General features: G+C 44.5%; 1 protein-coding gene across 1 annotated transcript in view; it reads left to right on the top strand.

The window, feature by feature from the left end:
• The window catches only part of LOC139908177 (zinc finger SWIM domain-containing protein 6-like), a 48,299-nt gene extending 32,497 nt beyond the window's left edge, over positions 1-15,802 (top strand). The window contains exons 7-14 of the mRNA XM_071894776.2: positions 40-186; positions 643-789; positions 1,645-1,905; positions 3,320-3,455; positions 8,831-8,988; positions 9,167-9,330; positions 11,748-11,829; positions 12,003-15,802. Of these exons, the coding sequence (XP_071750877.1) occupies positions 40-186; positions 643-789; positions 1,645-1,905; positions 3,320-3,455; positions 8,831-8,988; positions 9,167-9,330; positions 11,748-11,829; positions 12,003-12,868 (1,961 nt within the window). The 3' untranslated portion in view covers positions 12,869-15,802. The remainder of the gene's footprint in view (positions 1-39; positions 187-642; positions 790-1,644; positions 1,906-3,319; positions 3,456-8,830; positions 8,989-9,166; positions 9,331-11,747; positions 11,830-12,002) is intronic.
• Positions 15,803-16,909: the final 1,107 nt, after the last annotated feature.

Here is a 16,909-nt window from a genome sequence, read left to right as displayed (position 1 = left end):
CGAGTTTAAATATTTTGCCTTTTATCTCTCCCTTTGTAGAGCATGTCCCAACAGCCTGTGCCAGGGTGGATGCCCTGCGTTCCCATGGTTACCCCAGAGAAGCACTCCGATTGGCTATCGCTGTGGTGAACACGTTACGGCGGCAACAGCAGAGGCAACTGGAGCACTTCCGCAGACACAAGAAAGGTGAGGCTCGTGTTTTTTTCTTAGTGGTTTAAAAATATGGTTTAATTTACCTTTGGTTGAAAATGGAATAATTAACAAGCAAGGAATAAAATAGCAAGGAACTGTACCTGTGAGTTTTGATATTTCTGTCCATCAGAATCAGTCATCCAGAGAGGATTGTTGTTTCCTTCAAACATGGACTTTTCATGATTTGAGAAAAATTGGTTGATTTGGCCAATGATGGCTATGTATTTTTGATTTTTAACAATGTTTTTTTCAGTGGTTTTGCATGATCATGGAATATTTTTTACTTGCAATATAAATACTTGCAATGGGACAATATCAGCTCAAAATTTCAGTAAAAATAATTACAGATGCATTTAAAAATACAAGGTTTTTGCAGGACACTATGTTAACTGTATCCCTGCTTAGGCGGTCTCTGTTAACTGTATCAACGTCTGCCCTGCTTTGTCCCAGAGCTGCTCCATAAAGGCCACACCTCCACTACCAACATGGAGGGCTGGGTGGGACACCCCCTAGATCCCATCGGGACCCTGTTCAGCACCCTGACAGAGTCGGGACGGATGGGAGAAGAGGGCTCCAACACCTGCCTAGACCTCTCAGGTACTACTGACACACCCAGCAGGCTGATGGAAAATAAATATATAAATATACAAATAAATGTATGATATATTTGATTCTATTCTATGGTAACATATGACAAAATAAAGACGTTTTGTGCTGACACAAATTCATAAATATAGATGATGTTTTTTTCTAATACACACACAGGTTTTATACTGACTCCCCTGGTGGGTTGACTGAAAATATTAGACATTTTTATAGTTCTGATTATGTACACTGTCGTGAAAAAATCCATAATTTATACTGACATCCCTGCCTTGTTGACTGAAAATGCTACAGTAGAGGAATCGTTTGGAAATACTGCAGTACTAAAGATAGACTATGTATATGCCACTGCTCTATGTTCTCTTCCAGCCTTATAGGTCTCACTTTTCCAATCCCTCATAATCCTAGAGTTATGTTAGAAAGCCTGATGTTAGAAAGCATAGTTTCAGCTCGGATTCTTCCTCAGTCTGTTTGATTTTATCGTGCCTCCTCTCATGTGTTTTTTTCAATTCGCTTCCCCCACGGTTCTCCAGCTCTCCGTCCCTCATCGCCTCCTCTGCTCACAGAAATAGCCCTCTCCTTCGCTGAGGTAGAGCAGTGAAAAGAGGAATGCTCCTGAGGCGTTAATCTTTACTTTGGGTGGTTGTTGGGTCCAGACCTCTGCTGTGTGACTGACACAGTGGTTTTCCATAGGAGACAGCAGGCTCATCTAGTGTCCAAACCTCAGAGAACAACATAGACATTGACTACCACTCTATTTGAACTCGGTTCCTTTCTTTTTGCTCTCTCTCTCTCTCTCTCTCTCTCTCTCCCTCTCTCTCTCTCTCTCTCTCTCTCTCTCCTTTACAGACTGCTCCAGTGTAGTGAGCCGCGCCGACCTCCAGCGAATGCCCGTGCAGCGATTGCTAGGTGACGGCGAATCGTACGTTGCGCTGGCAGTGGAGACGGCTCTGATTGGCTTAGGCCAGCAGAGGGTGATGCCTGATGGGCTGTACGCTCAAGAGAAGGTGTGTCGCAATGAGGAGCAGCTATTGGCCAAGCTGCAGGAAGTGGAACTGGACGACTCCCTGGTCAAAATCTTCCGTAAACAAGCCGTCTTTCTGTTAGAGGGTGAGGAATCTAATACACACACACACACACACACACACACACACACACGTACACAAAGATATTTTTCATCGCTATAACCTCGCCGGGCAGTATTTCACCCTTAATCTCCCTCTCTTTCCTTTAACCCCCCCCACCTCTACCCTCCACCCACCCACCCCAACTTCCCAACCTCTCCTCTCTCCTCTCTCTCTCTCTCTCTCTCTCTCTCTCTCTCTCCCTCTCTCTCTCTCTCTCTCCTTCTCTCTCTTAACTCCCTCTCCTTGCCTCCCACACACCAAGAGCCTACACATTCTTGCTGAAACAGGAAAAAACACATTGGACTCTGTCTCACTATTTATTATCCTTTCATTTTGTGGTGCAAATAGAAGCTGAGCTGCCCTGGGCCAGACCAAAATGAGCTCTTTACACAGTAACACCAGGGGTATTGTGTCAGCACACACACACACACACACACACACACACAACGCACAAATGCAGTGTGTGCGTTTACAGGACTCGAGCTGGAGCCGAATGCGACGGCTGGGGTTTGGTTATGGGAGTGGGAGAGGGGTGGCACATCCTGGAGGCCCGGCCCAGTCAAACCTCCAGTCCCCACCCTAACCCCAGTCCTGCCTCAGCCCGGCGCGACCACCCACCTCTGGCTCCGTTACTAATAGAGCACCAGGCTCCGAGGCCTCGGCGGGTCCCGGGAGGCTGCAGCCGAGCCCGCGTGTGATGTGGTCTGTGGCTTAGGAGCCTGTTGGGGTTTAAAATAACCCACCGGAGACGAGGGGAAGAGCAGGAAGAGGGGGAGGGAAGGGAGAGAGAGGGAGAGAGTGCGAAGCCAAGTCTGCACATGCGACCATATGGTTTTTGACGTCACCGTTTGTTTTATGCCGCGTGGCTTTGCCTTTTCTGGGCCGGGAGGGGAAGACACTGCTGGTCACTGCTCAGAACGCTACATACACAGTACAACCCAATATATAACAATATACACATTCACATCACTCTATGTATAAAACATACAATTCAGTATATGTCATGTTTATATATGGGCGTAAATATGATATATATTGACAAAATCAACTATCACAATATACCTCAATATCAATAATGTGACGATATTTTTTTTTTGGGGGGGATTTTTGAGTATTCGTGCTTTCATAAGATATTTACAGAAAATCGTATCACTTTACTGTAAAGCAGCCTTAAGATGAGTTAAGTTATTTCACAATATTGGCGAAACCCCAGACGATATCTAGTCTCATATCACGATATCGATATTATACGATATATCGCCCAGCCCTAGCCTGTGCATTCATTTACTTCAACAGTGAAATGCTTCCCTCTCTTTGTGTCATTTCTAAAAACCTGTCCCCCCTCTGTGTGTGTGTGTGTGTGTGTGTGTGTGTGTGTATGTGTGCTGTGTGAGCAGGTGGTCCATACTCCGGTCTGGGAGAGATCGTCCACAGAGAGAGTGTTCCCATGCACACCTTCGCCCGCTATCTCTTCACCTCTCTCCTACCTCACGACGCTGAACTGGCGTACAAGATTGCACTGAGAGCCATGCGGTAGGTCTCCTAAGCGTGTAAAGTCAAATTCGCCGTTGTCATGTGAAACGCTTGAAACCCCAATATTGGTGATTTTCATTTTTGAGAAGAAAATCCTTCCATTTTTGGTGCTGATGAAACCCGTTCAAAACCCCGTTGGAAAACTCAAAAATGAATGATGATCAGGCTAAAAACAAGGCTGTTTTTCTTAGTTCCTGAAAAGTTGACATTTTGGAGATATAAGGTTTTCACCCGACAGCGACAGTATATATGTGTATGTGTGTGTGTGTGTGTGTGTGCGTGTGTGTGTAGGGGGCTTAGTCTGTCCTCTTTATGGGTCCTAACTGTTTGTGAGTCTTACTGTATATATTCTCTATGTGATCTCTCTATATTAAGCTCCTGTGTGTATTCATCTGTGGACAATGTGTACATGTGTATGTGTGTTAATCAGTCTGCGCTGCTGTGTTTTGATGTTGTGACTAGTGGGAGCTGGATCAGTGAATATTAATTAGATTAATGAGAGTGTAATTAGTGGCTGTAATGAGGAGGAAGCGCACACTCACACACACACACACACACACACACACACACACACACACACACAGAGCCAACAGGGACAGGGCAGTGTGGGGAAGAGGCCTGTTGTGCTTCTACAAAGCAAGGCCTCTCTGTCTCGTTCCCTCTTCAGTGAGTCCATCGCTGAACAATACTGATGGCAAATGATTAGTGAATGAATGGGAGCTGAACTTTGTCAGGCTGGTACCATCATGTGTCACAGTCAGACAAACAGAGAACAAAAGGACGGCAGACGAGGCAAACACACTGTTGACACTTTCCTACAGTTAGCTGGTGAAGAGGTGGGGTAGGCCTCAGTAATTGAAATAATGTGCTAACCGAACCAAAAGAACCGGACTATTTTAAGGTTTGGCTTTTTCAATGAGGGGCCATGTGGTTTTAAGGTTGTGCGCGCAGCCGCTGTGTCCCCTCCTTGCCTCCCTCTCGTGTCCCAAACCTGCTTTTCCTTAGTCAGCCGCTCCCCTCCCTCCCTCCCTCCCTCCCTCCCTCCCTCCCTCCCTCGCTACTTCCCTCCACCTCCCGTATTTCCTCCCCTCACCTCCATCCTCACTCCTATGGTGTGAAACAGGCGATTTAGAATAATATGGCCACTTATGGGTGCTCCTGGGAGCCAGGGGTGTCTACTCAGCACATAATGAATGTGTGTAATGTAGCGTAGTGTAATATGATAGCATATACCTCCCCGCTCCCACGGGACGGCGGACGGTTAAATATAGAGGAGGAGGTAAAAGAACCGGGGCTATTTTAATGGACCCATTATAACACTATCATTGATACAAAGACAGAGAGGGAAAGTCTAGCTCTCTCTCTCTCACACACACACACACACACACACACTCTTTCACTCTCTCACACTTCCACTTGCTTTCTCTATTTTTCTCTCTTTCACCGTTTCGCTCAAGCCAGCTCTTTTAGAGGTGAGGGGGAGTCGGACTAACTCCACACAGGGAGGACAGGAAGGGTACAAACGTCTGCACATCCAGTAGATATTGCAGAGTATTTTAGAGAGTGTGTGCATGTTTTCATTTGCGTGCGCATACGTTTGTCCGCGCTTGCGTGTTCATGCGTTGTGGATGAGGTTAATTAAAGCATGCGAGAGCAGCATATGCTGTGTAATGACTTGGTCTGAGCGGCCAAAACAAAACAGAGGAGCTGCCTACTGGTTCACGGGCTGCCCAGAATTTCAATGCAGCAACAGTGGAACCTCTCTCCGACTCCAGAGAGACTGTCCTTATCTCAACCCCAAGGAGAGAAATCCCACTGAGATTTCCATATGAGATATGAGACTTCCATTGCTAATGAATCTAGATCCTCGGCTTAATCCACAACCTTTGATCCTCTGCCTAATCCACAATCTTTAATAATTGTTATCTTAGGATAAACTAAAGCAATGATACACCAATGACATTTTTAGGCAGCGTAGATGGACTACTGTTATCTTTTTTGATTTTGTCCCATTTGCAAATCCCTGTCAATCCCTTTAGAAGGCAATATTTTCCATCTCCATTGTAACCATCCTCTTTTGTGAACAGCGCTGGATGAGTTAATAAATAAAACTGTGTAGCCTAACACAGTTTAATCTAACCCCTGAAAATAATTAATAAATTGATCTGTGTAATTTTTCACTTTGGTAGAATATTTTCGTCTTTTATTATGCACATCTCTGTATGAAGCCAGCCTCCAAAATTAGCTGCTGGGAATCTATAGTCCCCATCAGTGTTCAAGCTATTTTCAGACACACGCACACACACACACACACACAGAGAAAATTATGAACAGGTAAAATTAGGCCACTTCTTGAAAACAATGGAGGCAGAATAGAGCAATATTATCAGGTTCATGTTATTTTTATGTAAGCAATAGGAGTAGACCAAAAAAGCTAGGATCTGTTCCATCATTACATAACCTCATATCACTGTTGTCATGTGAAAACCTTGTAACTCCACTTTCTTGATTTTCATGTTTCATGTCTTCAATTTAAGGTTTACACACTCCTTTATGGGTTAGGGAAATTCTGCCACCCTTGGTGCTTATGAAACCCTTTCAAAACTCATTGGAAATCTCAAATCTACGTGATGGTCAATCTAAAAACAAGGCTTTTTTCTTAGTTCCTGAAAAATGTATATGTTGGAGATACAAGGTTTTCACTCAACAGTGGCGGTATGATAATGGTGTGTGTCACTAAAGGGACATTAAAGCATCCTATGCACACCTCCAGAGCTGTGAAATAAAACTGGGCGTTGCAGCTCGGGTCATGAATGACTTGATCCCTCTTGTCAGGCGTCACACTGAAGGTTTCCAACCGGGAGTTTGTATATAGGGAAGAGTGCTGGAGTGGAGGTCTTCCAGCGGATGTGTAGCCTAGTTGATGGATGTGTATTTGATAAATGATGGAAGTGAAGGGTGTTTACAGTCAGAAGGGGAAAGACCAGGAGGTAGAGGGGTCAGTCGTCATGGTGATGCTGACCAGAAACCCAAAGGACCTCAGGATTTAGGTAAAAACCTGGTTGGACTGCTTTCTGTCAATGTCTCGCTCTTTCTCCCTCCCTTTCATTTGTTCTGTGTCTTGTGTGTGTGTGTGTGTGTGTGTGTGTATTTTGTGTTTGTGTGTGCTCCCCACTCACTACCCCATCAACAATCCTCCCATCTTCTAAAAGCGAATGCTAAGTGTAAATATAACTACACCCAATCAATTTTGTATAAACATCCGATTGCCCAACTGCGTCCCTCCACCAGCAGGCGTCTGTCTCCCTTGGTCCCTCGCAGCCTCAGTCAACACCGTCGCCCTTGAATATTTCTGGTGTGATGAGTATTGCCGTGTCCCTTTCAGATGTGACAGGGTGCTACAGCGCCACAGGACCCGCTTGACACGAGCGCTGCCCTCCCCACCGCCTCGCACGGGGGATTGATCGCCTCTTAGAGCTCACTCTGTTATATCGTCTTATAGCTCATTGATAATGTGCATTTATATCCCGGCTAAGCAGCGCTGTAAAGAAATACGAGTTTAATTTGATGTTTTAAGCACAGAGAGTGACATTGAGTTGAGAGTTTGTATAGTGTTATTGCAGCGAGAAGACCATAATGTTTATAGCCGATGTGCACCATATTGCAGTAGTTTACAAGGTGCTAAATGAGAATGTAACCATGGCAGGGAATATGCTGTACTAGTAGTGGATATGCTTAGATTGAATGGTTCAGGGGAGGCCATGAGGCTTTTTTTCATCATTTATGTTTTTTTCTCGCGGAACAATAGCCCAGTATGGATTTTCCTCCAACGTTTCGAGGAGGTTATTTTTCAGCAGGCCAAGCCTCTCAAGCTCCCATCCAATGGAGGCCTCTGGCTCTCTGGTGAAAGCCAAACAAAGACAGGAATGTTGATGAGGCCTCCATCTTTACCCAGGGCCTTTTTTGCTTTGCTACACCCCAGGAATCTTCCAGAAGGCCCCAGTGTGGTGGAAGGCTTTTAGCAGCTCTTTAGACGTGTGTGGAATGAACCCGGCTGTTGCTAGGGCTTCCAAACATCTCCATTTCACACCAAGTGTCAGTGTTCACACTCACACATCTCGCCTGGGTTTTTGTCACCTTCCCTCTCCAAGAGACGAGTCCCACTGGTGTCCTCTCGGGCAAAACCGACTGAAGAAGAGGCTGTGTTTTTTTTGTTTTTTTTTACATGCCTTTGCTCAGGTGGTAACCGTATCACATGCACTTTGCTCTGAAATCGAAACTGGCATTTAGCATCACATTGCTTTTACTAGGCTGCTTTGATGTGTTTTCAGAAGGGCAGGTGTGTGCGCATGTGTGTCTACTTGTGTCTGCGTCTGTGTGTGTGTGTGTGTCTGCGCGCGCTTGTGTGTGTTGGCGCTTTCATTCATGTGTGTCGGTATGTGTTTGATGTGTGTCCAGCCTTACGGGGCTGGAAGGTGAATTCCTTAATTTCCCCGTGGACTCAATTAGCTTTGTGATTGGCTGAGGGAAGGCCAGGTTGTGCTGTCTTCTGAAGGAAAGAAGACCTTTGAAACGGAGGTGGAAGAGAAGGAAAGAGAAGTGAAGCAGAATTGGAGATGAGCTGGCCACAGTGGTAATGGTGGCGGTGCTCAGGGTGGTGGTGGTGGAGACTAGGCCCTGTCAGTAATATTGTAATGAGAGAGAGAAACTAGTGGAGCTCCTTCATCCACTAGCAGGTGTTCCATGGCTCTGACTTCATTACGACCAATTAGAGTGAAGAAAATACTAATTATACCTTGGTTTCTAGGTGATTAAATACTAGGTTGGAAGTAAATTGCAGGGATATGCTAACTATAATCCCCCTGTGATCATTGAAGTCGTGCTTTCAGGCCACTCATAATGAAGACTCACTTTTTTTCTGTCTGTATTTCTGTCTGTCTACCTATTGCTGAACGAAGAAAGAAGTGATTTCAATTACATGTATGATTTTGATGATTCTAGGACTGCTGGTGTCTGTCTGCCTGTCTGTCTGCCTCTCTCTGATTATCTGTCTTTGTTCTCATTCTCTCTATTTATACTTCCGCCCCTCATTTCTTTCCTCCCTACATTATTTTTTTTTTTTGACTTTATCTCTCCGGTTGATGTTTTAAAATGTATTTTTATATGAATGAAATTCTTTTCTTGAAGCAAGCTGTTTGGTTTCTAATTATAACAACAGCAACAATAAAAAAAAATGTGCTGCTTTATTGATCTCCCTTGGGAAATGTTCTTTTCACTCGTCCCCCCTCACAGAGAGATCAGTTTGATCATTGGTCCTCCAGTTGAAGGAACCCTCTCCTCACTCACTCCGCTGCCCTGCTGTCTGTCTCTGTCAGGTTGCCGGTGTTGGAGTCGACGGCGTCGTCCGGTGACCTGTCGCGACCGCACCACATCGTGTCTGTGGTGCCCAACCGCTACCCGCGCTGGTTCACCCTCAGCCACATAGAGTCACAGCAGTGTGAGCTGGCCTCCACCATGCTCACTGCTGCCAAAGGTGCAGAGACACATTCACACATACACAGACAAAAACACATATGGTACGCATACTTCACTTGTAGTTGAAGATAGTCAGATAGTAATGCCAGCACACAGACACACACACACACACACACAATACAACCATAATCTCTATCCTATTCTAAATCATCCCTGCTCTCCTCTGTCCCACCCAGGTGACAGTCGCAGGCTGGAGACAGTCCTGGAGTCCATCCAGAAGAACATTCACTCCTCGTCTCACATCTTCAAACTGGCACAGGATGCCTTCAAGATCGCCACTCTGATGGACAGCCTGCCTGACATCACACTTCTCAAAGTCTCCCTGGAGCTGGGACTGCAGGTACGCCGACACACACACTCGCGTCGTGTCTCAAAACTGCATAGCTTGCCTAATGTCGGATGTACTGCAGCACAAATGCATATATCCACAGAGCTGGAACGAATAGAAAGGGCATTGTATTGTTGGAATCACTGATTCAGTCTCCGACGGCGCGCCTAAGATGGCTGCCGCAGATCCTTTTTTTTTTATAAGGTTATCATGAAAATGAGTTTTATTCTTTGTGTAGAATGCACATCAGGCACTGAACATTTTGAAGGTTCCACAAAGTCACCATTGAAATCTTAAGACACACGATTTGGTTTTTCATGTCATTCACCCAAAACTAATGCTGATTTCCATAACGCCGTTTTGAAAAATTCAGTTGCAGCCATGTTAGGTGCTCCAGCCAAATGACCATTCAGGAATGCTGATTTGAATGGAAAATGTCTATTCAAACCATCCAAGTTGTGTGGATATACTGTATCTTTCTTATTGAATAAAGTATGACTTGGAATTACGGTGCTTTAACATTATAGAATCTGATGTACGTATATAGAGCTTGGAGCACCAAGGATGTGAACAGCCATTTTGGGCAAAAAGTAGTTTTATATATCAAATTGAAACTTTAACTGAGATCTATATTGTACCTATGGCTGCAACAAATGATTACTTTGATAATTATTCTGACGATTATTCTGGGGAATAATCAGTTAATCAGCTCAAGAAGAAAACAGATAACAGGGATATTGGATCTTTCTTCAGGAAGGAAAGCTTGTAGCTCTTTGGATGAAATGAGTAAATCGATTTCCCATAACGATTCAGTGATGTTTAGATCTGGTGACTCGCAAGGCCATGGAAGGCATTTTACTTCATTCAGGTGTTCATGAAACCACTCTTGAATGATTTTTTTTACCAGTGTGCATGGAGACATTATCATCTTGGATTATGGGAACATCCTGAGGGAACAGTGTTGGCACCATAGGGTGCACTTGGTCCTGTAAAATGGCCTCATCTTCCTCGGCCGTTATACGACCATGCAGAGCAATCATCGGACCTAATGAGTCCCATGAGATGGCTGCCCATACTATTACAGATCATCCACCGTCTTTAACAGTTGATAATAGACGTTGTGGGTTGAAGGCATGCTTTGGCTTTCTCCAACCTGTCTGGATGTAGGAAAAATGGTGAAGACCAGGTTATGCATCTTTGCGTGTTGTGTTAGATACAAGTGGTTTCCAAATGGCATCCCTACCATAAATACCAGCTTTGTGAAACTCATGACGTACAATTTTTGTTGAGCGGTCACAGACGTGTCACTTCAGTTCTGTGGCAGTTTTTGTGGCTGTAGTTTTGTGGCGTTTAGTAACTATCCTGTTAAATGTCCGTTTATACCCGTCAGTGAGGTTCAACTTGCGACAACTGTTCCTCTTTGCTGATACAGTTTGTTCAAGTTGGACAGATGTTGTGACGATGTTCTAGACTGTTCTTGTTGCCACATTAAATCATTTTGATACATCTGATACATCTGCAATTCAGGCACTGGCTATCTGTCCTCTTTGAAACTGTTAGTTGCCTCATGTTGCTTTGAAAACTCACACATGAAAGTAATCAGACCTTTAAAGTTAGCACATACTGCTAATTGGCAGTCAACCTAATATGACTGTCCTGTGTAGCTGCCTTTGTAATTGTGATTTAATACCGCAACTTAAGTTCTTTTTCATGTGGTGGAAACGACGACAGTAGTTTTCAATTAGTACAAATTCCTCCTTACATATATTCTTTATTTTGATTTTGCAATTTTGTATTACTCAAAAAACCAATGTAATGTTCGTCACAAGGGATTTTACTTTATGACTGGAAGTACTATTATTGTGTGGCTGGATAGACACGTCAAGGAAGCTTGTACTGCGGTAGTAAGCCAAGTTGATCTTACACAGTCTACATTACCACCACATTCCTTGAAATCTTCCCATGCTTTGCTCTACTTAAGTCTTTGCTTTGAAGACTGGCTTGAGGGCTCATCATCCTCAGAACTGCTGCATGCATGAGCCATTGTCAAAATACAAATGAAGAGCGAGAAACGAAGCAGGCCTGAGTATCTCTGAAGACACATCAACAACGGGAAATAATAATTATTGATTTGACATTGCTGAGATTGTTGAGAATGTCACACAATCTTTGCAGCCCTTATTGTACTCACAGCATACTGCTGAAACCAAGATTGAATTAGCTAACAAAAGAACAAACATTCAAAATGGACTTGCCTGGGAATGGTGCCAGTGTTGTTAGTTTTGTGCAGTTTGTTTGAAAGTATTAGATCTGTTTATCTAGTTTCCCTTTAGTTAGATCCACTGAGTACCACCTGTCGAACAAATACTTTCTCTCCTCCAACTCCTTCACCTGTCATTCCCTCTCCTTCTCTTTCTCACCTTCCTCAGGTGATGCGGATAACTCTGTCCACATTAAACTGGAGGAGGAGAGAGATGGTGCGCTGGTTAGTCACATGTGCCACTGAAGTGGGTAAGTTGTCTTGCCTTTTTCCTACTTTCAAACTTAACACATCCAGTATGTTATCGTCAACGACCGTTATCGGCAGTTGACTACTGAACTGTTTTTGTTTGTTTGTTTTAAGATGTCGATATATCAGTTTGGCTGCTTTTAATCTTGTGAATTTCTCTGCTTGTGTCGGCCAGGCGTGTACGCATTGGACAGCATCATGCAGAGCTGGTTCACCCTCTTCACCCCCACAGAGGCCACCAGTATAGTGGCCACCACCGTCATGTCCAACAGCACCATCGTCCGCCTGCACCTGGACTGCCACCAGCAGGAAAACCTGGCCTCCTCCGCCCGGACCCTGGCCCTGCAGTGTGCCATGAAGGACCCCCAGAACTGCGCCCTCTCTGCCCTCACGCTCTGCGAAAAGGACCACATCGCCTTCGAGACAGCCTACCAGATTGTACTGGACGCGGCGGCGACGGGGATGAGCTACACGCAGCTGTTCACCATAGCGCGCTACATGGAACACCGCGGTTACCCCATGAGGGCGTACAAGCTGGCGACGTTAGCCATGGCTCACCTGAACCTCAGTTACAACCAGGACACGCACCCGGCCATCAACGACGTGCTGTGGGCCTGCGCGCTCAGCCACTCGCTGGGGAAGAACGAGCTGGCCGCCGTCATCCCCCTGGTGGTGAAGAGCGTCAAGTGCGCCACCGTGCTGTCGGACATTTTGCGGCGGTGCACGCTGACCACGCCGGGGATGGTGTCGGCGCTGCACAGCCGCAGGAACTCTGGGAAGCTGATGTCCCTGGACAAGGCGCCGCTCAGGCAGCTGCTGGACGCCACCATCGGGGCCTACATCAACACCACGCACTCGCGGCTCACACACATCAGCCCGCGCCACTACAGCGAGTTCATCGAGTTCCTGGGGAAAGCCCGGGAGACGTTCATGATGGCCCACGACGGACACATTCAGTTCACCCAGTTCATAGACAACCTGAAACAGATCTACAAGGGCAAAAAGAAACTCATGATGCTGGTGAGGGAGAGGTTTGGCTGAGGCTGAGGTGTGGGGGTTTTGCCAAAAGCTCCCTCCCGCTCTAGTACTTTTCTATTAACTTGAGTCTGCCTTTTGAACTTCTTTGGACTTATAAAATAGACAAGTAAAAAGAGGGATGTGACTTGTAGGATGAAGCAAAAAGAGAAAGGAAAAGATGACAAAAAAATCAACAGAGCCACACGCGGTATTATTGTTCTTGCTGTTGTTATTGTTATAAACATTATTCCTATTATTATTATTAATAATAATTATTATTATTATTACTACTATGTGTACAGAAGTGTTTTTATTTTTCAGAAGAGAGGAAATTTGTCACGTTGTGAATGTTGTGTGTATTTCTCTACATGTGTGCGAGAGGAAAAAGAGAAGTGAAATGGCTTTTTTTAATTTTGGATTCTTTATTTTTATGGTTTTAAGCATCTTTTTATTTATTTTTTTTTTTTCCCTTTTTCAGTTTATACTGAGTTATATGTTGTCAAGTGGCTGAAGCCCTTCTACGATAGCGCTCATGTAAAAACAAAAAAGAAACAAAATGACGTCTCGGCATCCTCAAAGAGAAACTAAGGCTTTAAACCACACAGAGCACCTCCCTCTGTCCGGTGCCCTCACCGCTGGGCACCGGGCAGCACTGCACAGCTTAGCTCGGCTCGGCTCGGCTCGGCTCGGCTCGGCACAGCTTGGGTTAGCACCGACAGAAAGCCTCCGTCAGCATTTCTCCAGACACAGCAGCAGCAGCAGCAGCAGCACTTGAGCAGCCATTAGTTTTCTCCGGGTCCCAGGCATTAGCTTCATTACACACAACAATGCTCTTAGCTAACTCTTGTTGTTGTTATTGTTGTAATTTCACCCACCTCCATAATGAGTACCTGTCTTAGACTGAGGACAGTATGCAAGCTCTACAGTAATGGCACATTAGACAAAGATAATGAGTATTATTGGGACATTTATGTAATGTGTTACGGCTTTTAGATTTTCAGCCAGGTGCAGCCCAAATCTGACTAAATAAGTGAAAAAAACTGTTGTTGTATAGTTGATATAGATAAACTCTACCTGGGGGGAGAAGGCTACCTCACGATATGGTATTGTACCTGCTCCCAATTTGTTAATGCTATCAGAATATTTATCATCTGTGATAGCTGACAGTGTTAATTAAGCAGAGATCCACTAGTGAGACCAAGCATATGAGGAGATATGGAGATAAGTCAGAGTCCTGCTGACTGCTTCTGCATTCGGCTCTGCTGTACATCACTGCCCTCACAAGACAGCAATGGTACTTACAACAGAAATTGGCTTCAACACACACTGAGAAGATGTGTCAGTATGTCACTTTCCACCATCTCTTCTATAGTTACCATTGTACCAATCATGGTATTTTCAGAATAGGCCAGTGTCATTTCCCTCTGTGCATGTGAATCATAGAAATTAGACTTCTACTGTTATAGTTCATTGTGTGGAACCTTCAGTAATTGTCACCAGAATGTTCTCAGGGATTTCTCTACACAGGAAAAAGGTGGAACAAATGAACGAGCGAACGACTGACTACAGGAAAAGACAAAACGTGACACAACATGAGCGAGCATTTATTGTACTCTGTATATATGCCATAGTATATGTCTGAATATGGAGGATCTGAAAGTATATGTTAACTAATTTATACAGAGTATTCTATGTAATGTGAAATACTTGAAGCCGCTGTAGTTTGCTCTCTCTCTCTCTCTCTCTCTCCTTCTCTTTCTCTCTTTTTGTCGTCTATTTGTCCTTTTCTTTTGTTAAAAACGGAACATATCAGAAGGACAAGAATGACCTTGTTGACGGGTTTTTGGGCTCACAAGGCATGTGTTGACACAAGAGACGCTGGATCCGGTCATAAGTACAGGTTGAGTCAAGTTGGCGATGTCGGTACAGAAAAACAATGTCTTACTTCATTCCCACTGACTAAAGCATAGGAGGGGAGGAAGGAAGACTACTGCAGCCCATCTGTCAATAAGTTTGAAAACACAATTCAAGATTGATGAGCAACTTAATTATGCTCCCAGCCTAATGAAAAAAGCCTCAAAACTATGATGTGCTTTGGGGAAGGGGCTAACTGGGGATACATCCAGTCAGAAATCATGTAGTGTGCATCCGGCCTCACATGGGTTTGTTGACGTTTCTTGGCTTCGTTTTGCAGTAAAATGACCCTTATAACTCCTTGTCAGAGAAGCTTAATAGTCATACAACCCTGTGTGTTGATCAACAACACTTTCACATGGATAATTATGCACAGGTTCAACCTAGCTAGGACATTATTCTTATAACGCCACAGAATGACCAGTGTCTCTTCTGCAATGTTCAGCTGTTCTATCATGACTTGCCTTTTTACCTTCTTTTTACATGCATTTTTTTTTTCTGTGCATTTTTTTCTATCTTGTGTTCATTAAAGATAAAAGCAGCCTTTTCTCTTGCCTTGTCTTAACGCTTTAAAGTAACCAAACAGGAGATCTATCTAACAACCAAACGCGTTCCAAGAGGTGAGAGACAACCCACCTTGGTCCCAGCTTTAGTGTCCTTAATTAGTAAGTGAATGGCTGTGTAACTCATGCTTTAACAAAGCAATTCCTCACGTGTGTTTGGTGAAAATACGTTGTCCAGTGTCTCTCGTTCTCTTCAGAAACGATTTCCTCTGAGTCTTTCTAGCTGTTTTATTTTAGTTTTTTGTTTGTGTAGGAATCTTCTGCTCTCCCATTTTATTTATTACAATGACCCATGTATACATGCTTATGAAATTAAGATTTGATACACCGATATCAATTTATTTATGTAACTAAATCACTGTTTTATAATCTTGTTAATGAGTCAATGATTGATTTTTTTTTTTTTTTTTTTTTCGTTTTTGTTTTAATAAAAGTTAGTTTTTTGAAATGTATATTTAAACCCTCTCCAACGCTGCTTTAACACGTTCACACCCACACACACCCGGACACAAAGAACGGGAAAAAACGTTTTTCCACAGCCGCACTTTAACCTCACACAAGTCTGTCGAGGATCATTATGGGATGCGGTGTGCGAGCCGGTGGACGAGATGCGCCGGTCGGCATAGGAACAGATCAGTGAGTGCCTATCAGTCGGGACGGTTCAGATCTCCATCAAACAACAGTGTCAGAAGGAAGACGGAGAGGGATCACTCTCACTGGCAGCAGCTTTCACGCTGTCATCTAGGCGAGCCGACAGGGAATATGAAATGTATCAATTGATATTCCCATGGTCTTTGTAGCTTCTGTCAGGCAGCCAAGCTCAGCCAACCACAATAACCTGTTTACATGCTTCCAACACTGACAGCGTTGCCACAGGATGACTAAATCAGCGCACATAGTTTGTCAGGTGCGCCTGTATGTGTGTTTGCGTATATATATGTGTGCTCATATGTGTGTGTTTGCCCAGGTTTGTGTACACTCGCATTTTTGTCTGTGTTCCTTCTTGTTCACATGCCTCTGTGTGTGTGTCTGTATGTATGTGTGTGTGAGCCTGTGTGTGCTCTCCTGCCTGTGTGTGAGTGTGTGTGTGTGTGTGTGTGTGTGTGTGTTAAGGCCTTTAGGGAGTGAATGGGAACAGGTGGTAGCTCCAGACTACAGGAGCTCCTGACAGCAGTAAGGTCCCCAGACTCCCAGCCCCTCATTAAACATTGACACAAAAACACTGCAACTGTCTGTGTGTGAACAGTAATGAAGCACAGACTGCTACACCGGTATACACACTGCAACTTAGCACAGCACGAGCTCTCCAGCCGTCCGTGTGTGTGTGTGTGTCTGTGGTTGTGTGTGTGTCTGTGTGAGTGTGTGTGTATGCTGTCCATCTGTGTGCGCTCATTAATGAGGCACATTTGTCCATAGAGGTGTCCACTTAGATATTGAGGAATTCGTCAGGTTTAGCAACAAAAGCACTAGTCTGCTGTCAGAGGCCAGACAGAACTGTCCATTTGTTATGTGATGGATCCCTGCCTGTAAGAAATACTATGTGTGTGTGTGCATGTCTGAGGATACAAACACACTCATGCATGTGCAT

This window comes from Centroberyx gerrardi, chromosome 8 (assembly GCF_048128805.1).
Source record: "Centroberyx gerrardi isolate f3 chromosome 8, fCenGer3.hap1.cur.20231027, whole genome shotgun sequence".
NCBI lineage: Eukaryota > Metazoa > Chordata > Actinopteri > Beryciformes > Berycidae > Centroberyx > Centroberyx gerrardi.
Note: the sequence above shows the minus strand (reverse complement) of the source record. Positions and strands in the feature narration are given on the sequence as shown.